The sequence below is a fragment of the Sarcophilus harrisii genome, chromosome 5, assembly GCF_902635505.1.
Source record: "Sarcophilus harrisii chromosome 5, mSarHar1.11, whole genome shotgun sequence".
Taxonomy (NCBI): Eukaryota; Metazoa; Chordata; class Mammalia; order Dasyuromorphia; family Dasyuridae; genus Sarcophilus; species Sarcophilus harrisii.
The window spans coordinates 18,570,709-18,598,293 of NC_045430.1; the positions used below are offsets into that span (position 1 = coordinate 18,570,709).

At 46.0% G+C, this 27,585-nt stretch overlaps 1 protein-coding gene across 1 annotated transcript; it reads left to right on the top strand.

The window, feature by feature from the left end:
- Nucleotides 1-511: 511 nt before the first annotated feature.
- On the top strand, nucleotides 512-27,585 carry LOC100923627 (PR domain zinc finger protein 4). Its single transcript, XM_031941252.1, is given in 11 exon segments — nucleotides 512-1,784; nucleotides 5,168-5,353; nucleotides 6,217-6,802; nucleotides 6,804-7,012; nucleotides 9,426-9,575; nucleotides 10,406-10,524; nucleotides 12,449-12,534; nucleotides 24,255-24,382; nucleotides 24,939-25,256; nucleotides 25,356-25,524; nucleotides 25,719-27,585. Coding segments are annotated over 11 exon segments (2,511 nt in total). The 5' UTR covers nucleotides 512-1,537; the 3' UTR covers nucleotides 26,032-27,585.

The following is a 27,585-nucleotide window of genomic DNA, read 5'->3' on the forward strand; positions in this document are numbered from 1 at the left end:
CATGCAAAATGTTTTCATATCAGCTATATTGCAAAAAAGAACACAGACCAAACACCCCACTCCCCAAGAATAATGAAGAAATTTAAAGACAAAAAGTATGCTTCAAAATGCATTCATACTCCATCAGTTCTTTCTCTGGAGGTGGATAAGATTTTTCATCACAAGTCCTACATAATTTTCTTGAATCATTGTATTGCAGAAAATAGCTAAGTCATTCATAGTTGATCATCATACATTATTGTTGTTACTGTGTACAATGTTCTCCTGGTTCCACTCACTTTACTTTTCATCAATTTATATAAGTTTTTACAGGTTTTCCTGAGAGCATCCTGATCTTCATTTCTTATAACACAATATTTCTCCATCACAACCATATACTATAATTTGTTGAACTATTCCTCAGTTGGTGGATATCCTCTCAATTTCCAATTCTTTGCTATCACTAAAAGAATTGCTATAAATATTTTTGTACCTAAAGGTCCTTTTCCTTTGATCTTTTTGGGATGCTGATCTAAAGTCCTATGGAAATGATCAACATTTAAGCACCTAAGGTCACATATTTATGTCTGGATAAAGTCTAGGACTTGGGAATGTCATGAAGTTAACTGAGCTTTGAATATTTAAATAGTCCACTTACCACAATGTGATGATACCATCCCTTTCTTTGACTACCTCAGGTACTGTGAGTTTGTTAGGGGGAAAAAAGTTTATATAAGAGAGGTTTTGTTGAGATAAATTTCTAGAACTAAATCCCCTTTGGGGACTCCCTTTCGCTCTTGGGCACCAAGTTTTGTGTGCACTTAGACAAGGAGTCAGGATCCCGCGGCTTGGAGAATTCCTCCTGCTAGCAACGCTCTCTTGGTATCTGCTGCCTGGTCTCTGGTGCTGATGCTGATAAGGGATGAGCTAGAGTTTGGGTTCTGATCTGAACTGGTGAGTGAGTGACGGTGCCTTTGTCTTGTGATTTCATCCCTAGCTGCCCCACCGTTAATGCCAGTGGCAGAATGGATGGGCTAGATCGTCCGCAGTGCCTGAGGTCTTTCCAAAGAAATGTTTGAAACATTTTATGTTAGAGAAAAGTAGCCAGTGCTTTTGTTTTCAGTTAAGTTTCGGTTCTGAGGACAAACTAGTGCCTGACATAAAGGGTCAAACAGTGCCTTAAGATATCTCTGACAGGCAGGTAGGACAGGTGCTGCTGTCACTGCCCATTTTACAGATGAAAAAGAGGGGAAGTGCCTCTCCTATGGTGGTCCAGAGATGGAAGCCCAGCTTGGGATTCCGCACCCTCCCCTGCTTAAGCCAGGTCTCAGAGCTGGTCCTCGGACAAGGCCTATTAACTTGTCAGCCACATCGAGGCTCCCGATTTCCTGTGTCATGTGGTTTTGTTCTTGATGGGGAAAGCAGAGGTGCAGGCCTTGGGGCAAGATTTAAAACGAGGAGGCTTGGTTGTTAGGTTGTTTATTTTTGTTTTAAACCTAATTGTAGAATTGGATGTTTGGCAGAGCGCAGAGGCCACTTTCAGAAATGAGAGCCGTGGATGACTCTTTTTCCCTTGTCCGGTGGACGTCTGAGGGCATTGGAGCCGTGGGCTGCTGCTGCGTACCCTGAACATCAGTGCTTTAGCTGCCAACCTGCTGTGTTCTTTTCTAGAATGAATGAGATGAACCTGAGTCCCGTGGGGATGGAGCAGCTCGCTTCATCCTCTGTGAGCAATGCCTTGCCAGTCTCAGGAAGCCACCTCGGCCTGGCCGCCTCACCTACTCACAATGCCATCCCTGCCCCAGGTGAGTGATGAAGCCCTGCTGGGGCCGCAGGTCATCTGTGCTAACACGGGGCTGTTCTCCTTCAGCTTCCTTGAGTGAGAAGGGATGTGGATGGCAAACACACCAGCATGCTATGCCCTGATAGCCAGGGGATCATGGGAATACTTCCGCAAAGTGGGAGAGGGATCCTCCTGCCCAGGACAAGGGCATCCTCAAGAGGGAGTTCCCTTCCTGTCCTTCCCCGAGAGCCTGTTTCTGATGGCTTTGGGTAATTTTTGTGGGGAGAGCCGCTTCCACTTCTTCCTCCTGCTCAGCCCTTCTGCCTCTTTTGTAATTCCAGACTCTGACTTTCCAATTTCTTTGGAACATATTGGATCTGGGTGAGCAAATCTGGTGACAGAGAAAAACCAATTTTTAAAAATTGGCCTACTTAGATAATGAGTTTATGGTCCTAAGTTCTCCCACTTCTTAGATTTTGGTGCTTAAAATCTCATACACACATTATAGTGATTGTAGGGTCTTCAATTTAGAAAATACAGATGCAGAGAGTGGCCCCATGTAAGGGGGAAGTGCCTTGCTTGAAGTCTCGCTGGAAGTGAGTGACTGAGCAGGGACTTGAATTCGGGTCCCATGACTGCATTCTTTTTCGCATGTGTCCTAGAACATGGGAACTCTAAGAAATGTTTGAGGACGTCTGTGCAGTCTGAGCTTCCTCCTTCCCCTGGCCTCTGTCCATTCGGACGTCGGCTCTGGCCATTTTCACTTCTACAGCAATTTGCACCTCCATCCCCTTGCACCCCAGCCATCCCCTTCCCTGCTCTCACCCAGATCAGTCACTCCCTTCCGCCAGCTGCCAAAGCACAGCTGGGCTTGCTTTGCAAACCTTACCCTCTTTGGGCTTCCCAACAGGCCTGGGAAGCAGGTGTGACTGGTTCCTTATTAGAAACTGCCTCAGGGAGCTTCTGTGACTTGGCTGAAGTCCCCTCCCTAGGCCTCACTCTGGATTTGAACTTGGGTTTTCCTTATTCCCCATGAAGCTGCCTTAGATCTTCCCAAAGGCCACGTCTGACCATGTTTCCCCAGCTCCAAAGGCCTCAAGAGCTCCTTTGGCCACTAGAATAAACGCAGACCTGCCAGCCTGGCATTTAAGGCACTGCAGAGCTGGACTGCGTCTCCCTTTCCCAGATGCAGTTCCAGAAACTTGGCATTCCCTGCCTGTCCCCCCCATACCTTTGAAGGGCTCTTCCCAGGCTTGCCCTTTCAGCTCAGACAACCCTGGTCCTCCCAGTGCCCAGGCCACCTCCTCCATGATGCCTTTCCTGCCTCCCAAGTGGTTCTTGCTCTCCAGCTTCTCTGCTGCGTGCCATGTCCCTAAGAGGTGTAAATCTGGGGGAGGGGGCAAAGGACTTTGTCCTTCTTAACTGTTTCCCCAGGCCCTGGCACATGGTAGGGCCATAAGATTGGCTAATTCTCTTTAGGGCAGAGCACTTGGCCAGGCTGCCCCACTCTGGGATGTCTGGGACAGGAAGAAGAGAGGGACCATGCCCTGGAGGTGTCTGCTGTCTGCCCACGGCACCCTGCGGAGCCCCCTCCAGAAGAGCTCCTGTGTGCAGGGCCTTGGAGAAACCCTTCTCTCTCCTGAAAACTTTGTTCTCAGCCAAACTTATCCAGAATTTAGGGGAGTGCAGTCCATGTCGGGCAGAGCAGCAGAATCAAGGAGGGGGCTGGTTGCCCGCTGAGCTGCTAGGGGTGGGGGGTGCTCTGCTCCTGAAGCCCACATTGGGCAGAGCCACAGAAACAAGGAGGGACCACAAGCTACATTATGTCTACACTCTCTCAGAGGGCCCAGGTTCAAATCCTCTTCTTTTCACCTGTGAGATAATGGACAAGTCACATCCTCTCCTAGGCCTTAGCTTCTCCTTGTTGTGGAATGAGGGGCTTGGGGTTACATGGTCTTCTAGGCCTTAAACATATCAAGTTTAAATTTAAGATTTTTAATCATATTTAGTATGGCTTTTCACCATTTATGCACGTCTGAATCATCTCTGAATAACCAGTTTATTGGGTCTTAAAATTGTCAGGATCATTTTGACTCTTAACTGGTTATTGTATAACCATTATTAAAATCCAGGAAAGTGAGGGGGTGGCTTGGGGTCTGGGCCTGTACTTGATCTCACTGTAGCATTGGTTGTGGGATCCATTCTAGAGACAAAAGACTAGGCATTTTTCCTTTCCTTTCTTTTCTTTTTAATAATGGCTTTTTGTTTTCAAAATACATGTAAAGATAGTTTTCAACATTCACCCTTGCAAAATCTTGTGTTCCAAATTTTTCTACTTCACTTCTCCCTACCCCCACTCCCCTAGATGGCAGATAATCCAATATATGTTAAATATGTGTAGTTCTTCTAAAGGTGTTTCCACAATTACCACACTGTACAAGAAAAATCAGATAAAAAGAAAAAAAAGGAAAAAGGAAAAAAATTAGCAAGCAAACAACAAAAAAGTGAAAATGCTGAGTTGTGATCCACCCTCAGTCCCCAAAGTCCCTGTCTGGGTGCAGATGACTCTCTCCACCGTAAGATCATTGGAACTGGTCTGAATCGCCTCGCTGTTGAAAAGAGCCACGTCCCTCAGAATTGATCATCGTATAATCTTCTTGTTGCCATGTACAATGATCTGGTTCTGCTCATTTCACTCAGCATCAGTTCATGTAGGTCTCTCCAGGCCCCTCTGAAATCATCCTGCTGATCATTTCTGATAGAACAATGATATCATGACATTCATAAACCGTAACTAATTTAGTCATTCCCCAGCTGATGAGCATCCACTCCATTTCCAATAAAAACCAGTCATTTTTCCAAGAAAGCTCTGGGTGGGATAGTTATTATTTACTAGTGTCCAAAGGAGCCTCCCTTCTCGGTGAGGGGGGAGCTGGCCTCCGAGCCAGGACAGCCGGGTCCCAGGCCCTCCTGGGTCATGGGCAGGTTCAGTAATGTTAGTCCCGGCTTCCTGAGAGGGCTCTCTGTGCCTCTAAAAGCCTGCTTTAGGACAAGGTCTTCCTGACAGGCCACCCCTTGTCCCTAGTTTTAAAAATATATTTAATGGTGCCTCCGGTCTCTGTATCACCCTCATTTCCCTTTTCCTCCACACCAAACTCTGCCTTATTTGAAGAAAAATGGTTGTGCCAAAGCATCAAATGCAAACACCTGGTCTGGTCACATATGCAGGGTTCTGTCCCAGGAGTCCCCACCCCTCTCTTACACAGGAAGAAGTAGCTTTTGTTATTTCTTCTTCAGGTAACTGGGATTTTTCTGGATGGAAAGAAGTTTCCGAGGTTTCCACCAGTGTTTTCCGAGAAGCTATTTGGAAGTTTTAACATAAAAGGAACTTCTCTGTTTTTGCAGGACTGCCCGTTGCAATTCCCAACCTTGGTCCCTCCTTAAGCTCTCTGCCTTCTGCCTTGTCTCTGATGCTCCCGATGGGCATTGGTGATCGGGGGGTGATGTGTGGGATACCGGAGAGGAACTACCCTCTCCCTCCCCCGCCGTACCCGCACCTGGAGAGCAGCTACTTCCGGCACATCCTACCTGGTGAGTCCTCCGGCCTCTTCAGAAAGGCCGCCTTGTGCTTAGCTAACACCCTCTAACACTCTCCTCTTGTTCAGGGCAGCCATCCATGACCCTGCCTTTAAATGGCAGTCACTCTATTTCAATCTAATGGTTTCCTTTGTGATCCTCTGAATCTTATTTTATTCACTGACAAATGAGAAGGGGACGGCCTACAGGCTCCCCAGACTGACTGTCCAAGGGTCCAGGACACCCCGGTGCCGAAGAGCCCCTGCTTTCAGGCAGAGTATCTGCACCTTCAGGTGTCCAGGTGCCGGCCTACGTGTTCCTGACCACAGTTGGGGGGGGGGGAGCAGCCCCTTGCTGGGGCCCTTCTCCTCCCTGCCCGCCCCCTGCCAGCCTAGGGCTGGCTGTATAAGTCGGGAATGTGTTTTGCCCAGTGCCCAGCCTGCTGAGGGGCAGGGGGTATTTCCAAGGAGGCCCGGCCATTTGTGAACTTGGAAATGTCCCTCTCTGGACGTTCTGTCCTTGTTTCAGGTGGTCCGCTCACAAGCACTTGGTCTGTGGGGGTCCCTCTGCCAGACACCGGTCTGCCCCTGAGTGTCTCTCCTTTTGGGGCGACCCCTTGGGTCTCAGACCCGCACAGGATTGTCAGGACACCCAGCGTGGGGTCATTCGTCGTCCTCCTCTCTAATTCTCGCCTCCAGCAAAGGGACCCCAGGAACAGCCTCGGGTTTACATTTGTGTGGATGTGATGAAACAAGCGTGGAAAAAAGCCTTGAGCACAGTGCGGCTTTTTGCTAGCTCAGAGTCCTTGGTGAGTCCGGCGTGTGCCCCGGGCACACCTGCTGCGCCCAGACCCTCATTTGCTCTCTTTCCTCCCTCAGGCATCTTGTCTTACTTGGCCGACAGGCCCCCTCCTCAGTACATCCACCCGAACTCCATCAGCGTGGACAACAACCCCGCCCTGGCCGTCCCCAACAACCCCTCGGCCTTAGACCCCTATCAGCCCGGCGGCAGCGTCGGCCTGGAGCCGGGCATCGTGCCCATGGATTCGCGTGCGGTCGGTGCCCACGGGGCGCAGGGTCTCCATCCTGGGGACGGCCACGACGTGGCCCTGGACACCGCCATCAGCATGGAGAGCGTCTCCAGAGTGACCAGCCCCATCTCCACGGACGGCATGGCGGCTGAGGAGCTGACCATGGAGGGGGTGACTGGGGAGCACTCCCAGATGCCAAACGGCTCCAGGAGCCACGAACCTTTGTCTGTGGACCCGGTGGGAAACAACTTGGCGGCGGAGGCCGTGGGGCACGGGGGCGTGATCCCTCTGCACGGGAATGGCTTGGAGCTCCCCGTGGTCATGGAGACGGACCACATGGCCGGCCGCGTCGGGGGGATGCCTGAGGGCGCCCTCGCCGACTCCATCCACACGGTGGCCATGAGCACTAACTCTGTCAGCGTGGCCCTCTCTACCACACAGCCTCGCCTCCCTGGAGTCCGTTTCCCTGCACGAGGTGGGCCTCAGCCTCGAACCCGTGGCCGTGTCCTCCATCAGCCAGGAGGTGGCCATGGGCTCAGGCCACGTGGACGTCGCCTCGGACAACCTCTCCTTTGTGCCGCCATCCCTGCAGATGGAAGACTCCAATTCCAACAAGGAGAACATGGCGACCTTGTTCACCATCTGTGAGTGGGCCCGGTGGGGAGCGGGGGAGAGCGGCGACATCACACTCGCCATCTTGGGCAAGCAGCTCAGCTTGGGGGGATGGGGAATGTGATCTTGAGCTCAAATTGGCTTTTGTGATCAAGTAATGCTCCCCCCCCCCCCCCCCCTTACATGACTGAAAGATTATTTCAGACGTTTCACTTCTCCTAAGAATATTTGCCTAAGGTTGTGAATGGCACTCTGCCCTTTGTGCACATAAGCAAAGACCTCGGACTGTTTGCCATAAATTCCAGAAGCTCATGTCAGGGCCCATGGTCTTTGTCTGAAGCCATATCACTCTGGCAAAAAAGGAGAGTCAATGTGTCAAAGTTGTTTGTATTTTGACGCTTTAGTGAGAAGAAATGTATTCCCCAGGACACTGCTAGTGGAGTCTCTTATACAAGAGGGTAGACTCTTCTTCAGGAGCCTTCAGAGGGGACCAGGGCGTCCTCTTCAGGGGCCCTGCGCCAGGGAAGACCACAGTCATGATTAAGAGAAGGAGAAAGATCCAGAGAAAGCCAGATTGTGATGCCAGAACTGCTGAGGCAGAACCTAGTGGCTTCTTGGCATTGGGGAGGTGGGTGCTGGAAAGTGAGATAGGAGTTTAGCTAGGCCCATGAAAGCTCATGCTTGATGGAGGAGGAGATAAGAAACTGTCCATTTTTTGACATAAATCCAGGTCTTTTCTGAGTAACCGTAAAATAGTTTTTAAATTCTAGTTCCCAAATCTTGTTTGAGAAGAGGCTTTAGGCCCCCATGACTTCAGTGCCATGAATCCCCTTCAGACTGTAGACTGCTGGGAGGGACCTCAGAGACTGTCAAGACCACATTGTCTGAGGGAGGGGGATCCCCCATTTGATAACTAAGACACGCAGAGGGGCAGGGTCACTCCTCTAGTGAGGATCTGAAATAGAACTTGAACTCGGGATTACCTGATTCCAAGTCCTCATTAATAATTCTAGGGAGAAACAGCTGAATTATAACAAATGTAAAGAGGAGAAGCCTAAAAGGACCCTAGGCAAAGCAAAAGCATTCACTTTGAGAAGCCCTGCCTGCCATTAGCTAGACCAGGTTCTAGAGTGGATAGGAGTGAAGGGAGGGAGAGAGCCTGGCACATGCTCAGCCCCTCAGTTATTATCTCAGTGGCTTCTTAAAACAATCCTGGGAAGTAGGGTCTGATATAAATCTCCATTTTAACTGGAGGCAGGCAGAGGGAAAATGGTATTTGAAGCTGGATTTGAACTTGGGTCTTCTGAGACTGAAATTAGGAAGACTCAAGTTCAGTTGCTGCCCTTGACACTCAGGCTTTCTGGTCCTAGGCAACTTAATTGATCTATGCCTCAGTAGTCTCTTCTCTAACATGGGGATTATCTTAGTATCTACCTTTCAGGGGTAATGCTTATAAAAGAGCTTTGTATTATTATAAAGAGGTGTCTTATTATTTACAGTTTGGTCCTGATGAGTGTGAATGAGTCCCCGGGAGTAGTTGCTTTACTTGAAACCACCTATTTCCTTTGGACTGAAACCAAGAACCATGTTTTATATTTATGAGTTCAGGTAGTGATACTTGCCACCTCACTAATGGGACCTGGCTATAAGTACTTTGCAAACTGTAAATCCCTATAGAAAATGGTGGCCATGATGATTAGTATTAGCATCATCTGAACCATTGGGTTGCAGAGTTTTAACCTCAGATTCATCATCAAAATCTGGTTCCTTCTTTGTTGATAGTGAAGAAAGGATAAATGTAACTCTGGAGAACTGAGTCATGCTGGGTTGAACAGGGTTATGGGGAACCTCCCAGAGCTACTTCCAGCATATCTTCCAGAGGTAAAGCTTTTTAGGAGGTCCTGGTGGGGCAGTGACGTCAGGCCCCCTCCCTGGCCTCAAGGTGTACAGAACTACCCCACTTCAAGGAATACCGTGATCCTCAAGGTCCAGAGGATGTGTCCATTCAAGGAGAGTGAGCAGGGTCAGGATGAGGAAAGCTGCTGTGCAGGAGAGGCGCCCAAGTAGAGGATTGGAGGGAGCAGTGGTGAGAATGAGAGACATGTTAGGGAGTCCATCGCAAAATGGAGAAGGAAGACTGATAATGGGGGTGACATAATTCAGTTTGACTCAAACACCCATAAATGAAGTAAGTATAGTCAGGCAGCGGAGAACCTCGAGTGATGTCATAGAGCAGCTTATATTTAATATGGTGCACAGGAGGGAGGCACTGAAGGGACTAGGGGGAGGTTGTTGATGAATAAAGGATGATCTCAATTCATATATTCAATCAGGTAATTTTTGTACTCAGCTCAGATTTTATGAAAGTGACGCTTAAAGAAAATCCTGCCGAGTTCCGGGATCCATTCGGGCCTCATTAAAATTGTCTCATCTTCTCATCTCCAGGGTGCACACTCTGTGACCGAGCCTACCCCTCAGATTGCCCTGACCACGGACCGGTGACTTTTGTTCCAGACAGCCCAATCGAGAGCCGAGCCAGGCTGTCTCTGCCAAAGCAGCTGGTCCTCCGCCAGTCTCTCCTGGTGGCAGATGTGGGTAAGAGCCACAAACCTGCCTGCTCCCCCCCTCCCTGCTGCTAGTTGTAAGGACAGGTGCTTCAGGGAGATCACAGTTGGCCAGGAGCAACATTTATGGGATTTAGGGATGGTGGCAAGAGCTGTTAAGTGTAACTCAGATTTAAGTCATTGAGAGAAAACTCCCTTGCTCAGAACCATCTCATAAGTTGGTAGAAGACAACTCTGGTCCAGCTGGGTCTTCTTGATTCCCCATGGACAGGTCAGGGGCAAGTTTATCCTTCAGGCTTAGCCTTCTCTATGGCAACATGGAAATAACATCTGGAGTGTTTTGTCAGAGGAGTGTTTGGGCAGTGACTGAAGTGTCACAGAAGAGAATGGCTGGCTAGAATACATTTCCCCAAGTTTCACTTAAACTAGGGAGTAAAAGAAGATTTGTCCCCTTCTCAAGTTCTCCCCAAACCTGCTAAACTATCTGGAAAACCGCATATAGATCTAAATTATCCACCCAAGGTGTTGAAAGTTTCCTTTTATTTTTGGAGCAGAAGCATTTATAGCATGACATCCTTAGATTCTTTTCTGAATGTTAGCTCCAGAACAGCAGGTTTTGAAGAATAGACAAGCTTCCCGACTGCCAGAAGAGAAGTCAAGGATGAACCCGATCTCTTACCCTACATCATCACTATTTGTTAAGAGGGGCTAACAGTTAGGTCCAGGCACCTGGCAGGTGCGGGGGAGGAGGCTCCAAAGTTCCCTGCCAATGGGACTCGGTACATGTGCCCTGCCCTTCTTTCCCTGAACCTCTGGAACTGGCTTCAGTCCCTTTGATTGTTGGATTCTTTTGCTGCTTAGGTGTGTGGACTGGAGAAACCATTCCTGTTCGGACTTGCTTTGGGCCCCTGATTGGCCAGCAGAGTCACTCTATGGAAGTAGCAGATTGGACAGACAAGGCAGCTAATCATATCTGGAAGGTTGGTGTTGGTGTGTGGGGGAGTTTTCTATTGCTTTTAAAAATTCAATTATTTGCACTTACATCCCTTCTTTGAAGGGCAACTATATAGAACAGTGGATAGAGCACCAGGCCTGGAGGCAGGAAGATGCTTTCTCATGTTCAAATCTGGTCGCAATCCTTCCTAACTCTGTGGCCCTGGATACGTCCCTTTACCATGTCTGCCTCACTTTCGTCATCTGTAAAATAAGCGGAGAAGGAAATGACAAAATCCCCCAGTATCTTTGCCTGGAAAATCCCAAATGGGGTCAGGGAGAGTCAGACAAAACTGAGGATTGAAGAATCAGACAGCAACAATCCTATCTAGAAGAGATAGGGGACTGTGCCTTTGAGCATTACATCTGCAGTCAGGCTCAGCTGATTTCTTGTTTAGTGTAATTGAACTGCTTTCTTTAATCCAAGTCCCCCTTCATTTTTTGATTACATTTCATGCCTTGATGAGTAGGGAAAAGGAAAACTACTTGGAAAGGAAAGTGATATAATCACAAGATATCATCCATAAAAGTTAAAATTTATTTTTTTAAAAGGAATTTTTTAAGCCTTGTATTAAAGGTAGAAGGAAAGAGAAGTAGCCAAAATGTTTACATTTATACAGTTCTTTTATGTAAAATATTAGATTGCTTCTTGTATTCTCTTTGCTGCTGGAGCCCTGGCTACCAAGTAAGTGTTGCAGAGTGAAACCCAGGCAAAGAGATTCTGAAAGTGAATGATTCTAGCAGCCCCTCTGTGGGGCGTATTTGATTTCAGGGACTATATTGGTCTGAATATAGGCAGTCATCCAAAAAAGGAGATTGTGATGTTTATGGGGAAATAAAAAGGTCATATTGATAAATACTATTTCCCACCATGACCTTGTTTTGGAGTCAGCAGAGCCTGAACAGACTTTTACAGACAAGTAAGTTTCTGAATCAAACAGGGTTGCTCATTTGCCTTTTCTCGTGGCCCTCCTGGCCCTGTTACAAACCCTGCCGTGAGATTTCCCCCCCATCTCCTGCCTCCTTCCCACCCCCTGACACTGAGATTGTTGTCTGTGAGTCCTAGCTCTAGCGCTAGTTCAAGTGGGTAGTGGTAGCCAAGTAATGAAAACAGGAGAAGTGTTTGGGGAGAAGCATTCTTGGATCTTCGTTTCATCACTGTCCCTCATGGGTCTCTGTAACCTTATGGAAGGGAGAGTTGATGGGCGTGGCAAAGGATTCCCTGTGTGAAAGGGTCTGCTGATGGAAACATGTTCACAGGTAGGGCTCCTCTCCCTTGGCTCCCAGTATCAGCCCCAGGAATGTGTGTGTACATGTGCAGGTCAGTGGGACACAGCGCTTCTGGGGAGCTGAGCCAGGCTGGAGCTGGGGCTGTGCTCCTCAGGGATGTGGCGAGTCCCCCTCGACTTTGACACCAGCCAGATGGGGTGGAAAAGCTCAGCCTGCGTTTGTCCCTGTACAGTCCCAGGGCCCCACTGCTTGGAGTCTTTATTGTTGCAGCCAAATATGTTTCACCAGGGAATTCCTCCCAGTTATGTTGATTTGTAGACAATTAAAATTGGGATCTGAGGCTCTTCCCTCTTCCTAACTCATGATATTATCTGATGGGAAGATCTGAAAGCTCCAAAGTTCTGATGAGGCAGCCAAGTCAGTGCCTAGGGTTTGCTCCTCCATTCAGACCATGGGCCAGGCATGTCCTGGTGAAGCTTCCAGGCTTGGGCCCGATGTCAGGGCTTTGTGTGCCCCACAGAGACCAGCTGGACAGCAGGCACTGGGGGTTTGCATCCTAGTGTTTTGGCTGTGCTTGAGATGCAGCTGAAGTTACCAGGTGTCCTTGAGCAGCCCTGGTCAGTGATGATCCTTCCTACCCATAACCATTTCTCACTTTTTTTTTTGGTGTTCTACTGGCAGATATACCACAACGGTGTCCTCGAATTCTGTATCATTACAACAGACGAAAACGAATGTAACTGGATGATGTTTGTGCGCAAAGCCAGGTGAGACATCTTGGGGTGAGGAGCACTGGGGCCGCCGAGGTGCTTCCTCTGGGCAGGCCTGAAGGCTCTTTCCTTGCCATAACACACTGAGGTCTACAGGTTCTCACTCCTATTCCTTAGATGAGGGGGCAGAGAATTTGGGGGGAGGTGACAAGCCCTTTCCTCCTGACTCCAGATGCAGGTTTTTTCTTCTCTTCCACTATTGCGTTTTACTTGAATGGTAGTTTTAGGGGAAATACATAGAAAATTCCAGGTTCATGCATACTTCCAGACAAAAGGGCTATTTTAAAAGTTTTTAAAACTGACCACAAGATGTGTAACAAGTAAAAATAATGCTGAGGCATTTTTCTCAAGGTCAAGATCCCATTTTATAAATAGTAATACATATATTATTAGTAAAATGATCCTCTGGCCCCTCAGCCAAAAGCCAGGATGTGAGTCTGGGCATTTAATTTTTAGGCCAATGGCATCCCATAAGCTGGGTCAGTGGCCTCTCTGGATGAGCCAAGACCCTAAGTGAGGCCGACCCAAGGGGGTCTTCCTTCTGATTGGCCAGAAGGGTCATCATTTGGCCCTTCCCTGGCAAAGGTAAGACCTGCCCCTTTGGGAGATGCTTATGCTCCTCTCTGCAATTAAGGGACTGGCCATAGTTACCTTGGCTAGAAAATCAGAATCATCCCAAATGGGGGACCCCCCCAATTTTGTCTTCCTTGTGGAGACCAAGTCACCCCACCTTTCAGCAACAAGGCAGAAGGACAGAATAGTTCCCTGGAGAGGGGCCTGGCCCATGCCATTGCTCTGTTTGCTGGTAAGCAGAAGCCGGGGTCCCACTTGGGAGGGGCTCAGCCCAAGCTGCTTAAAGATGTGACGTTCACTAAAGTAGACATGTAAGCTGAGGTTAGAGCTTTTTAACTTGGCATTGACTCCACTATCAGTTAATCTTTTGGGGCTGGCATTCATCTGTTTCATTCTTGAGCCCAGATTCAAGCTCCATAGACAGAAAAGCTTCAGTGTTATTAGCTATGACTGCCCTGTGAAGAGAGTTAGCAAACTGTGATGTTGATATATTTAGGAAACACAAATAACAATTGATAATCATATTTGATCCCCTTAAAGTTGCATGTATAAAAATCTGAACCCAATTTTTAGAACTACTTATTAGACTATGCTCAAGGTGTTGGGATCCCATTAAAATCATTCACATTTGAAATATAGAATCATCCGATCTTGTTGCTTTCTCAAAAAAATTTTTTTTTAGCTTCAGCTATTCCCTCCCTTAGGAGGATGAAGTGCTGCTAAGGATCTAGTCCTATACATGATGAGCACATAGGTAACCCGACTCTTTGTAAGTAGATCCCCTCAGTGCCTAAGTTTAATGGCCACACAAATGAATTTACCTAAGAGCTACTTATTTTACTCCCATTGTAACAGAAGACTTAGGAAGGAAACATATATTTACACTAGATCAAGTAATTAATTCTAGATCGTATCATACTAGTTGTCTATAGTAAAACATGTTCAGTTATTAACCATGTTCAAAGGAAAATAGGTATCTCACCCACACTGACCATTGCTCTTGAATCCTCTCTATGCATAAGGCCACCTTTAAGGTAAGGCTTGTATAGTTTGCTTGCATTTCCAAGCACGGCCCAAATACAAGTTCGTGCCAAAGACTTATCTTTATACCTGGACATGGAACCATTAGTAGTCACATGGGAAACCCAAGTACTTCTTTACCTAGTTGTTTAAGTTGTGGAAAGGACAGCTTCAGGTTAAATAACGTAGATCTTACATACCTCCATCTTATCATAGTAACTTAGATATGTTCTAGTATTAAAGATTTAATATTGTGTTCTTCTCTTCTGTTGTCCTCTTGCCATGGTAATGGACATTTGTCATAAAATGAAAAAAGGACATAGCTATAATATATGCTCCCCCTAACTCAATGTCAGTTCTAAGCAGAATTCATAGAGGCTGTTGCTTGTATTAACAGAATGGAACAGCCAGAGTCACATTTAGCCAGAGGGGGAAATGTTCTTCTGAAAGGGAGAATCATAGGGTAGTAAGTCAGGAGAGTCCTGCCTCAGCTCGTGCCAAAAGTCCATCTCCCAACTCTTCCCTGAGGCAGAAATCCACCTGGAGCAGTTCAGAGATTAGTCATTCCTGTTGGCTGCTAGTATTATGGGCCATTGGCTAGACTTTCCCAGCAATCCTACCTGGAATCAGACTCAGAATAAAACCAGTATCAGTCCTGTCAGCCTTAACTTTCAATAGCAAGTTTCATTAATCATAGCTTGGGGCTGGATTTAGTTGTTGTAACACTTATCTTTTTGAGAATAAAGTTTATTTTTCATACACACACATATATATATATGTGTGTGTGTGTATGAAAAATATATATATATATATACATGTGTGTGTATATAATACACACACACGTAAATAAATATAATGCCTGGAATCTGTTAAGACTAGGTGGATTTAGGATATTATTGAGCTGGGACCCCCATCTCCCTCCCTTCTCATCACCAGAATACAAACTGCTGATGTCTCCTTTAATGAGCACATTCCTCCATCTGTATCTTGGGTTCAGGACAACCTGATCCTCATGGGATTTCCTCACTCCTTGTTTAGAATAAGCATCCCTTGAAACTGCTGGCTTTTTGGCTTCTGTACCTTCTTGCTTGCATAATTAATGATCCTCTAGTTTGTGGTTTAACCTTTATAAACCCTTACCTCCTGTTGTTCGGGGCTCCTTGATTTGGCTGTTGCTATTCTTCTTGCAGCCACCGGCAAAATAAACTCCACTTAAAATTTACCAAGTCTCACTTGCTATTTGTCTTGGTACAACAACATAACTCCAATATATACAATTACAGGTATAATTCTAATTGGTTTCATAATCCCAAATCATCCTTTTTACTGCTACTATAATATAAACTTTTTAAAAGCCTATCAGTCATAGAAGAGGTGATCTCCTTTTCTTCATAACCATATTCTAAAGTTTCCAAGTTGGGGGGTGGGGGGGGAGCCTTGAGGCAGCAGCAGTCATTCCAGGCAGAGCAGTAAGTCACCAGATGGAGGAAGTCAAGGACCAGGTCATAACGCCTGGGGCCATTTTTCTTCTCTTCTAAGATGAAAGACTCGATAAGGCCAGTTTGGGCCGTTGTTGGTCAGGACTCATGTTTAAGTTCTGGGGATGGTTACTGTTCACAACTCCAGAAGATGAAATTTTGCTACCAAGTTAAGATGTGGCTTTAAATGTAGGTAGAACTTATTTTCTTAATATGAGCTGATGTGTAAACTTTCCCAGACTAGTTGTATGTGAAGGTTTCTAAACCTCTGAATTTTGAAGCTTTCAAGTTTTGGCCTCATAGAACCTTATACCATAATATCAAACTAAAATAAACTGATCACTGTGCCTAAATATCTAGGTTCAAACATCTTATAAAATGAACATATCTTTGAAATCATTATTAAATTCTAACGAAATAGTTAATAGCAACCGAGTTTACAACCCAAGAGTGTACAGATTGTAAGTGAAACCACTTTTTATTAATTTTAATTAAATTCCCCCCCCAATCTCTAACAGACTTTTTAAAAATCATTTAATTCTTAGTATTTTATTTTTCTCTAGTTACATATACAAAACAAATTTTAACATTTTTTAGAACTTTGAGTTCCAAATTTTCTCCCTCCCCACCCCCTCATTGAAAAGGCAAACAATTCGATATAGATCTTACGTGTATAGTCATGCAAAACATATTTTCTAATATATTAGTAATGTTGTGGAAGAAAACAGACCAAAAATATCAAGAAAAATCAAGCAAATTTTAAAAAAATATGCTTTAATAAGTGTTTAGACACCATCAGTTCTTTGACAATGAATAGCATTTTTCATCCTAAGTCCTTCAGCAGTAGAAGATCATTGTATTGCTGAGAATGTCATTCACAGCTGATCACCTTACAATATTGTTATTACTTTGTACATAGTACATTTCATTTTCTATCAGTTCATGGAAGTCTTTCCTGGTTTTTCTGAGAACATCCTCTTCATTTTTTATAACATAGTAGTATTCCATCACAGAGAACAATTTGTTCAGTCATTTCCCATTTGATGGGGAATTCTCCCCTTTCCCCCTTTTCCAATTTCTTGCCACCAGAAAAGTTACTATAAATATTTCTGTATGTACAGGTCTTTTCCCCTTTGTTTATCTCTTTTTAGAAACAGACCTATCTCTTTATCTCTTTAGCACTCTTCAGTCAAAGGTTATATACAGTTTCATAGTCTTTAGAGTATAGTTTTCTATTCACTCTTCTACCAACTGTGCATTAATCTCATTTTTCCCCACATCCCTTCCAACATTTGTCATTATTATTTTCTGTCCTAATCTTATTGGTATGAAGTATTCTGCAGAATTGTTTTAATTTGCATTCTTCTAATCAATAGATTTAGAATAACTCATAACTATAGGTAGCTTTGATTACTTTTATCAAAAAACTGTTCCTTTCTCATGATCATTCATTAATTGGCTATTTTTTATAAATTTAACCTAATTTTTCTGATAAAGGCCTCAAATATATAGAGAATTTTCTTCAAAAGGTTTTTTCGGTTATGATTACTAAATGTATTTCCTTCCATCCTGTTTTCCCCCTCATCCTATTTATTCTGTTCTCTCTTTTACCTAGTGCTCCCCAAAAGTGTTTTGCTTCTGACTACTTTCTCTGTCAATCTACTTTCTCTATCACTGGCACTTCTCCTCCCTAACCTCTTATCACATAGATTTCTATATCCAACTGAGTGTTTGTTATTCCCTCTTTGAGCCAATTCTGATGAGAATAAGGTTCACTCACTTCCCCTTCATCTCCCCTTCTATACTATGAAAGCTTTTTCTTGCATTTTTTTTTTAATGTGAGTTTATTCCATCCTACTTCCTTTCTCTTTTTCCCCAGTTTTCTTTCTAACCCCTTAATTTTTTTTAAAGATACTTTCTCTTCATATTCAGCTCACACCTATACCCTCTGTATTATTTCAAGCTGCCCCAATAAAGAGAACTTTTTAAATGAGTTACAAGTGGTGTCTTCCCATGTCATAATATAAATAGTTTAACCTTATTAAGTCCCTTATGATTTCTCCTTTCTGGTTTACCCTTTTGTAATTCTCTGTAGTGTTTGTTGTATTTGAAAGTCAGATTTTCTATTCAGCTCTGGTCTTTTCATTAGGAAGGATTGAAAGTCCTCTATGTCATTTAATATGTATATTTTTTCCTTTGAAGGATTATACTGTTTTTCTGGGCAAGTGATTCTTGATCTTAAATTCTTTGCTTTCTGGAAGATCATATTCCAAAATCTCCAATCCTTTGATGTAGAAGCCACTAAATCTTATATTATCTCGACTGTGTTTCCATGATACTTGAATTGTTTCTTTTTGGCTGCTTGCAACATTTTTTCCTTGACCTGAAAGGTCTAGAATTTGGTTATAGTATTTCTGGGATTTCATTTTGGGAATCTCAGGAGGTAATCACTGGGTTCTTTCCATTTATATCTTACCTTCTAGTTCTAGAAGGTCAGGGAAGTTTTCTTTGATAATTTCTTGAAAGATGATGTCTAGGTTCTTTTTTATCTTGGCTTTCAGGTAGCCCATTAATTTTTAAGTTCTCTTCTGGATCTATTTTCCAGGTCAGTTGTTTTTCTAGTGAGATCTCACATTCTTGTTTTTTTTTTTTTTCCTCCATTCTTTTGGGTTTATTTTATTGTTTCTTGATTTCTTATAAAGCCCTTAGCTTCCATTTTTAGAATGTGTAATTTTAAATTACAATTAAGGATTTTTTTTTCCTCTTTTCTTTTTTTTTATTTTTTTAAATAACTTTTTATTGACAGAACCCATGCCAGGGTAATTTTTTACAACATTATCCCTTGTACTCACTTCTGTTCCGATTTTTCCCCTCCCTTCCTCCACCCTCTCCCCCAGATGGCAAGCAGTCCTGTTCATGTTAAATAGGTTACAGTAGATCTTGGATACAATATATGTGTGCAGAATCAAACAGTTCTCTTGTTGCTCAGGGAGAATTGGATTTAGAAGGTATAAATAACCCGGGCAGAAGAACAAAAATGCAAACAGTTTACATTCATTAGGATTTTTTTTTTCCCTTCAGTCCACTTCTATACCTTTTTTTCCCTATTTGACCAATTCTACTTTTTTAGAGAGTCTTTTCTTTAGTGAATCTTTGTACCTCTTTCCCCCCCCCCCCCCAATTTGGCCAGTTCAGTTTTTCAAGGCATTCTCATTGGCTTTTTGTATGTCAACATTTGCCTTGTTTTTTAAGGTGTTATTTTCTTCAGTATTTTGTGTCTCCTTTACCGAGACTTGTTTTTTCATGATTTTCTTAGATCACTCATTTCTCTTCCCAGTTTTTCTTCTGTCTTTCTTGATTTTCAGAAATCTTTTTTGAGCTCTTCCATAGCCTGTGATCAATTCATACTTTTCTTGGAAGCTTTGGATGTTTGGAACTTTGACTTTGTTTTCTTCTGAGATGATGTTTTGATCTTTCTTGTCACCATAGCACCTTTCTGTGGTCAGAATTTTTTTTTTCTGTTTGTTCATTTCCCCAGCCTATTATTTGATTTTTAATTCTTTATTAAAGTAAGGCTCTGCTTCTAGGGTAAAGAGTGCCCTGTCCTAAGCTTCAGGAGTTTTGTGCAGCTGTTTTCAGAGATACTTCTAGGGACTTGTAAGTTTTTAGTTCTTCCAAGGTGGTATGCCAAGTGTGTTTACTACCCTTCCTGACTTGGGCTCTGATCTCTTGAGTGATCACAAGTACTTTTTTCTGCCCTGGAATTGTGAGAAGGACCCCAATCCACTGTGGCCATAAGCTCTGACATGCTGGTGCTCCTCCTTGCCCTGGGACTAACACCTAGAATTGTAACCCAGATCCATTATGGGCAGTGAAACAGTTTTGCTTCAGCACTAGCAAAGAGACCCTTTTGATCTTCTGACCCCTTACTGTCTATGGCTGAGAGCTCTGGAAGCTGCTGCTTCAGTGGCTCCCAAGGCCTGCTGCAGGGCTGCTGCGCCTGGGTCTGTGCTGGTGCAGTCCGCATTGGACTGTGCTTCTTCCTCACTCAAATGCCACAGCCCTTTCCTGCTGGTCTAAGTTGTCATTTGCTGGAATATTATTTCACCCTGTCCTTCTGTGGGGTTCTGCTACTCCAGGAATTGTTTCATGGCCTTATGGAAAGGTGTTAAGAGCGGTTGGGGGAGGGCTTAGGGGAGTCACTGCTTCTTCTCCACCAGCTTGGTTCCATCTCTTGAAAACACTTTTTCTAAAACTGTTGCCATAACCAGCATTCACAATAGAAAGTTCTGTTGGTTTAGATTTGTAATTATTAGGTTAGCTCAAAATAAGCCAGGTTAAACATTAAAAGTCATTGTTATTAAAAATTTCTTGCTTTATCATTCTAAGTAGAAGGCTAATAGCAAAATAGAACTTTTCTGGCCCAAGAAAAAGGCTCTAAAGAGTCAGGCCAAACTCTTTTGGGATGTGACTTTTTTCCACCCTCAGGCCAAAATCCTTGAGAATTTTTATAGAGTTAATACAGTTATTCTTACTTTGCTTGATATCAGGAAACATTCAGGGCATTATATAAGCCACAACATAGAACCCCAAGAATCACAGTAACCAACATTTTACATAGTGCTTGTTGTATTGCCAGGGGAGACCCCTGCTAACTACTTACAACAATTTCTTATAAAAAATCCTGAAAGGTAAATGGGCTGACCACCTAATTTCATGTATTGTAGCCTAAGAACTTAAGTTTTCATAATGTTTAGGGCAGTATAGTATAATGAGTAGGCATATGAATTGAATCTCTTTTTGTAATCTCTAGTTTTTAACTAAAGTTAAAATTCTGTACTTTAAATTGTTAACAGAGTTGGTAAGATCTTAAGGCTCTGCTTTTCCACAGATGGGGTTACTTTAAGAACTTTGATTAACAACTTCACAGAAGACCTTTCCCTTTTCTAACAAGCTTTCTAAAATGATGAATCATCAAATTTGTTAGGCAGTATAGATTAATAAACTGAAGTAATAGTTTATTTTAATAGCTGTCAGATTTCTTCAGTAACTCAGGTTTTCCTGGCTCAGACCTTTTTTCATATTTTGTTTTAATGCCAAATGGTAAATTCTGATTTATCACCATTTTCCTACCAAGAAGACCAAATTCCTTTTAAAATGAAATTAGAATAGAGTCAATCACATCTGGATCTGTTTTTGCAAATGGTATCAAGTTGAATCTTCATGTATTTATTTTTGTTTGCCACCTAATCTACTGCCAAAGATTTAAAAGTATTAGGCTTCTTTTGAGTTCAGATCTACCACAACGATCCTAATAGGAAAACACATTTAGACCACAAACTAATTTAATTTCAGGACATAGGTCAACCAAATCTAGGTTTTGTAACTACTGATGACAAGATTTAAAAACTCAATATCTGGCAACCTTCAAGATTGAGAACTCAGTGTAATCATTAAACACAAGGTGGCACTCCCAGCTCTATAACATTTTTCTCTCTTTTGAAATCACTCAAAGTCTGGCCAAGATCTCGTCCCCACCTGATTACTTTGCCAGACTGTGAGAGACAGGTTGGAGGTCACAGGAAATAGCTTTTCCTTCCTCTATCCCTCCTTATGTCATGGAGGCCAGAAACCTTCCTTAAACCTCTTAACTTTGATTTTTTTTTTTTAAAACTTAACTTGCTATATTCCTAAAATCTCTATATTTCAATAATATCCCAGACTATCTGCAGAATTAAATTTTTCCTTTAGCACAGAGTTTAATCCAAACTAATGGCTTACTAAATTTACTTCCTCAATGATTTAGGACATTTCTGCTCAGGTGACTTTTTCCATTAGTTTAGCTGTGTAACAACTAAATTCTATTGAATTATTGCTTGGTTAGTTACAGCTTTTACTTGGAGGAATTTAAAAGGTGGAGTTGTTTTTTTACTGGTTCATTTTCCAGCTCAGCTTTTTGGTGGCCAACAGAGATGTTTTCCAACAGTGCCCTTGTAAGGTTCCAGTTGTATTTTAGCAATCCCTCCCCACAGGCCATATGGTTTAGGTGAATGGCCTAGTCACATGTCTAGTGCTCAGTTTATGAATCTGGTTTACAACTTTAATGGGAACTTGGGAGTCCCTAGCAGGACTCCATTCCTGACTATTTAGGTATCTCCCCTGCCTAAATCCCATCCCCCAATTTTTTAGCACCAAAATTAGCAGTCAGTTAATAGCTAAGGAAAAACCTGTTCCCACATTTGATACAAAGACAAATCCTGTGTCTCTTCTAAGGGGAAACAGGATTTCCCCACTGACTTATGTTTTCCACCACTGCTTTCCTAGTGCCATGGTTGCCCAGCATACGTGCAGATGCCAGTGGGTTCCATCCTTTGAGGAAATGGTTTAAAAACTAATAGAGGAGTCTCCAAGTGAATTAAAGAGGCATTGTCACTCAGTAACATTAATGAAACTACAGCCCGAACAAAAGAAAAAGTGGTCTGCCATAACCTCTAGGCCATTAATGGGATATAAACCAATTTGCTCCATTCCCCTAGGAGCTCTATTGGGAGGCCAGATAGGAATAGTTCCATAGGTCCTCCCAGTTCCCCAAATTAAAAACAAACAAACAAAAAAAAAACAAATCTATTACTAGGATACTTTGAGATTCTCTGGCTAGAAACATCAGGAACTTCTCAGTTCTCAAAAAAATCTTGATCACTATAGAAGCAAAGTAGTTCCCACTTTTCTGGTAGAAATATGGGGTTCTCACTTGCATAAGCTTGGAAGAATGCTGAAAATTGGTGCACACCCAAATCAGCCCCCTGATTCTCTCTCAGTTCTACTTGGAGAGATCTTTGAAGGAAATAATTCCCTTTAAGCCCAGGGAATTTAACTGGCTTTTTATTGCCAATTATTTCAAACATATACACGGAATTGCATTTTTTAATACAAAAATATCCCCAAGATGGTCCTTACCTCCTTGCCCAGAGATCTTAGGTTTCAGGGGAGAGTCAGGTCACAGCCACAGTTTCCTAGAAGAAAAACCACCTCCTCAGAGGTGGAAAGTGTCCACAAGGGCCCAAAGAAGTGAGAGATTGTTTATTTAAGAGACCTGGGGGATCCGGCCTTCACCCTAAAATTCCCCTTAAGTCCCCAAAACAATAATAAGTAAAAATGATGCTGAAGCCCAGTTTTCTCCAGGGCAACAGAACATTTTACTCACAGTAACACGTGGACTGTAAGTAAACTGGTCCCTCAGCCAAAAGCCAGGATGGGAGTAGGATCCAGCAGTAACCCATCAACTGGTCAGTGGCCTTTCTGGATGACCCCAGACCCTGAGTAAGACCCACAGGGCCTTTGAAAGCCAAGGGTGTCTTCCCTCTGATTGGCCAGATGGGTTATCACATGGCTCTCAGAGGCAAGACTGGCCCACTGGGTAGGTAGGCCAGCCTTCAGGTGGGAATGCTCAAGCTCCTCTCCTGGCAATTAAGGAGTTTTAATTGCTTGATGGGCTTCAGCTGGCTGGAGTAACAGTGGCTAGAAAACCAGAACCGTCCCAAACGGATCCCCCTGGTTTTGTCTTCCTTGTGGAGACCCAGTCACCCCTAGTTTCAGCAAGGAGGCAGCTGGACAGAATCGTTCCTGGCAGCCCGGCCCAGATGCCCTGGGAGGCGGGAGGCAAGGATGTTTCTGGGATCCCTCAGTGAGGGATTGTGTCTGCTCTAGAGAAGTGGGAGCTGACAAAATGGGGGAGAGTGTGAGGGGCTGGCTACACTCACCGTTATCTAAGCATTCCCTTGGGGAGGCAGCTGGACAGAATCGTTCCTGGCAGCCTGGCCCAGATGCCCTGGGAGGCGAGGATGTTGCTGGGATCCCTCAGTGAGGGATTGTGTCTGCTCTAGAGAAGTGGGAGCTGACAAAATGGGGGAGAGTGTGAGGGGCTGGCTACACTCACCGTTATCTAAGCATTCCCTTGGGCTGTGAACAATGTAGCTACTTTCTGAAGTTAGTAAGGAAACCCCTAGTTATCCTGGAGTGTGTTTTCCTGAGTGGGGGAAACCCTAAGTGTTCCCAAGTCACGGACTTGGGAGTGTTGGCAGGGAGTCCCAGCCCGGCCTTGCCCTCAGTCTGCTTGAAGGCTCCTGGGCCCAGTTCCCAGTTTATACCTTTTCAGTTCCCTTGCTTTGGTTTTTCCCTCTGGGTCAAAAAGAACAGCTGTGATCCCTCCTCCAGGGACGGCCCTTCTAACAGTGGGAAGGTCCCCATGTCCCATCTTGGGGGGGCAGGACTCTTCCCCAGCCTTCCCTCCCCCTGTCTTCAGCCCATCCTCAGGTGATATAGACGTAGATGTGTGGTTGCCCACCTTCCTGCTTGTCTGTACCCGGTACTATATACACACCATGCCCCTCTCAGGGAGGAGGGGACAGAGTTCTGGGCCCCGCCTCCCTCTTCCTGGGAGCTGGGTCTCCTCATGCTGCTGGGGTGGTCTGGGCCTGGGGATCTCAGGAGCGGTCCACCAACACCCTAGGGAGTCCTCTCTGTGGGTAAATGTTGGGGAGCAGTCACAGAAGGGCCTGATGGGGTGGCTTCTTGGGCCTGTCAGAGCAGCGCTTTTGAGGTCCCCGACCCCGAGCTTGACGGGCTGTCACACATGTGGTGTTTCAGGAACCGGGAGGAGCAGAATCTGGTGGCTTATCCTCACGATGGGAAGATCTACTTCTGCACCTCCCAGGATATCCCTCCGGAGAACGAGCTGCTTTTTTATTACAGCCGGGATTATGCCCAGCAAATCGGTAAGCTGACCCCAGGTCCCTTTCCTTCCTAAGTGACGGCGTAGGAATAATGGGAGCAGCAGAAACAAGCCTCGGTGCGGTGCTGACATGGGCTCCTGGCAGCCTGTTTCTCCCCTCACAATTCGGATGACCCTCACTGTCCCAACCTGGGTGGGGGGCTGAGAATGGCTGAGATTCTGGGGTGGAAGGAAAGGTCATGACTGAGTCTTCTGTTTACAGGAGCAGGTGAACCTAGGGGGTGGATTTGGTAGGTTCATTTCCAAGCATTGACAGTCACGTTCCTCAGAGTGGAAGCACAGTGTGCTGCTCTCCATAGCTCCACAGGCCGGCACTGAGAGGGCCATGGAGACCCTCAAGACCCACGGGAGGGGTAGTGGGGTCAAGCACCACAGGAGCCCTGGAGTTAAGACTCCAGGTCTCAGTCTGGACCTCCTCAGGGTCAGCCTCATTTTGACTTTGCTCTAAAAAGTCCGTCAGCCCCACTGGGCATCTGGGGAACTCAGGTTTTTTTTTCCGGGGCCCAGACCGGGCCTGACCCCTGTGCTTTTGCCCGCAGGGGTTCCCGAGCACCCAGACATGCACGTCTGTACCTGTGGCAAGGAGTGTAACTCCTACGCCGAGTTCAAGGCCCACCTGAGCAGCCACATCCAGCAGCACCTCCCGAGCCAGAGCCACGGAGGCGGCGGCCACGGGCCCACCCACAGCAAGGAGAGGAAGTGGAAGTGCTCCATGTGCCCGCAGGCCTTCACCTCGCCCTCCAAGCTCCACGTGCACTTCATGGGCCACATGGGAATGAAGCCCCACAAGTGTGACTTCTGCAGCAAGGCTTTCAGTGACCCCAGCAACCTGCGCACGCACCTGAAGATACACACGGGTAAGGGGCCGGGGCAAGGGGCCAGGGTGGGGCAGGCTGCCACTTCCTCCCTCTGGGGGCAGGGAGGCTCACGGGCCCTTCCCTTGTGCCCCTGCACAGGCCAGAAGAACTACAGGTGCGCCTTGTGTGACAAGTCCTTCACCCAGAAGGCTCACCTGGAGTGTCACATGGTCATCCACACTGGGGAGAAGAACCTGAAGTGCGATTACTGTGACAAGCTCTTCATGAGGCGGCAGGACCTCAAGCAGCACGTGCTCACTCACACGCAGTGCGTAGGCCCCGCCCTCTGGTTTCTTGTAATTGGGGGGGGGGGGATTGGACTAGATCTTTGGGGCTTGCTGGGTGGGGGGGGTCAAGGGGAAGGAAGGCTAGGGGAGTGGGGGTGGCAGGGAAGAGTCGGGGCCCTGGAATGGGAGGGCCCTCAGGCAGCCAGAGTCAAGCTCTGACCTTTGTACCCCCCAGGGAACGGCATTTCAAGTGCCCCAAGTGCGAGAAGCTCTTCTTGAGGACCAATCACTTGACAAAGCATCTCAACTCCCATGAGGGAAAGCGGGATTACATCTGTGAAAAGTGTTCCAAGGCCTACCTGACCAAGTACCACCTGACCCGCCACCTGAAGATCTGCAAAGGCCCCGCCTCCAGCTCCTCAGCACAGGAGGAGGAAGAGGAGGAAGAGTCAGAGGAAGAGGAGCCAGGAGAGGCCGCAGGAGCCGAGGGCTGTCGGCTGGGCGGGGCCGTGTATGCCGCCGCAGAGGTCCTGCCTGGACGCAACTGAGGCCGGACCGGGCGGGTGCGGGGAGAGTAGGGGGACCCAGCCAGCAGCCGAGACAGACTAAAGGACAAGGGGCAAAGCACTTAGAGAAGCCTGGATCCTCCGGCCCACCCTGGGAGGGAAGACCAGACCACAGACTCAGAACTTGCAAAGGGCCACGTCTGAGCCACACAGAACCTCCAGGCCCAGCGGCCAATGAGGATCCTCTGTAGTGTCTCTCCTGCCTCGGGGCTCCCCCTTTTCTGGTCAGCACATCATCGCTCCCCCAGCCAGAAGGCCCCTCGGGGCTGCAGCCTCAACCTAGGCTGCCACATGGGCGCCAGAAATGAGTCTTTCTCCTTGGATCTGGACTCACCTGTGACACCCACCGCCAGGGTTCTGGGGGCACTGATAGTTTGTAGGGGAGGCCAAGGGAGCTAGGCTAGAGCCACAGAAGGGGGGCTCTGCCAAAAGGGGGGGGCACCAGGGGCTAAAGAGGGGTACCATCTGGCTGTCACATTTTGGGCAGACCCTTGAGGTTTTATCATCCACATGGCATTGCCTTCCAAGTGTGGCCTCTGGGGCTCTGGGCAAACCAGCACCCTCCAGGGCCCTAGAACTGCTTCCAGGCTCTTCAAGCATGAGGGGCCCTGCACCCTGGGCCTATAGCGCCTCTTGGCCGTTGAGGGGGGGACACTGTCTGGCACAGATTGCTTCTTAGAGATGGCATCCTCTGGGCTGGGTGCAGAGGTGACCGGGAAGGTGTTGCTGCTAAACTATTTATTGAATGAATGTTTTTCATTCAAACCTGTACTCTAGGAAAAAATTAAAACCAATTTTTAAAGAAGAGGCCCATTTGCAGTGTGTGCGAGGGTGTGTGCACGTGTGTGCATTGTGTGTGTGTGAATCCCAGCCGAGGAAGACGTTCCATTAGCATCGAACGGGGTCCCAGGTGGGCAGCGCTCTACCTTGGAGGCCATCCTTCCCACCCCCACCCCCACCCCCCACTGCTGCCTCCTTTTTCTCCTGTCTCAGCTCCTCCACTCCTGAGCTTCTCTGAAGGAAGGAAGGTGGTGAGAACGTCAAACTTGGGGTGCCGGCGTGAAATCCAACAAAGGTAGACTGAGGCAACTTTTCTCCAAGCAAGACACTAAGGGGCCCTGCCAGCCTGTAGAAAGGGGCGATGGCTTGCCCCAATTTATCCAAACTTAATTTTATAGGCATTGGTTATAAAGTGAGCAGCGTCGAGGTGGGGAAAGCGGACATGAGCACCCCTCCCTCTCTAGGTGGGATCCTGGGGCTAGGGGCAGTGGGCCAGGGATCTAGGCTTTGTGGCTCCTGACAGAATGAGCTAAGACGGCCTCCATTGGGCAAGGAGTAGCAGAAGAAAGGGCAGGTGAGCTGGGGTGCTCCCAGAGGTAACTTACACATGGCATGGAGTTTCTCAGGAACTGAGATTGGAAGAACACACTTCCTTGGCACAAAGTGGTTTACATGTGATGGTAGGATAACAGTTACCTTAGAATTGGAGATTTTTATAAGAATATTAAACCTTGAAACTTGGCTCAGAGTTTTGGT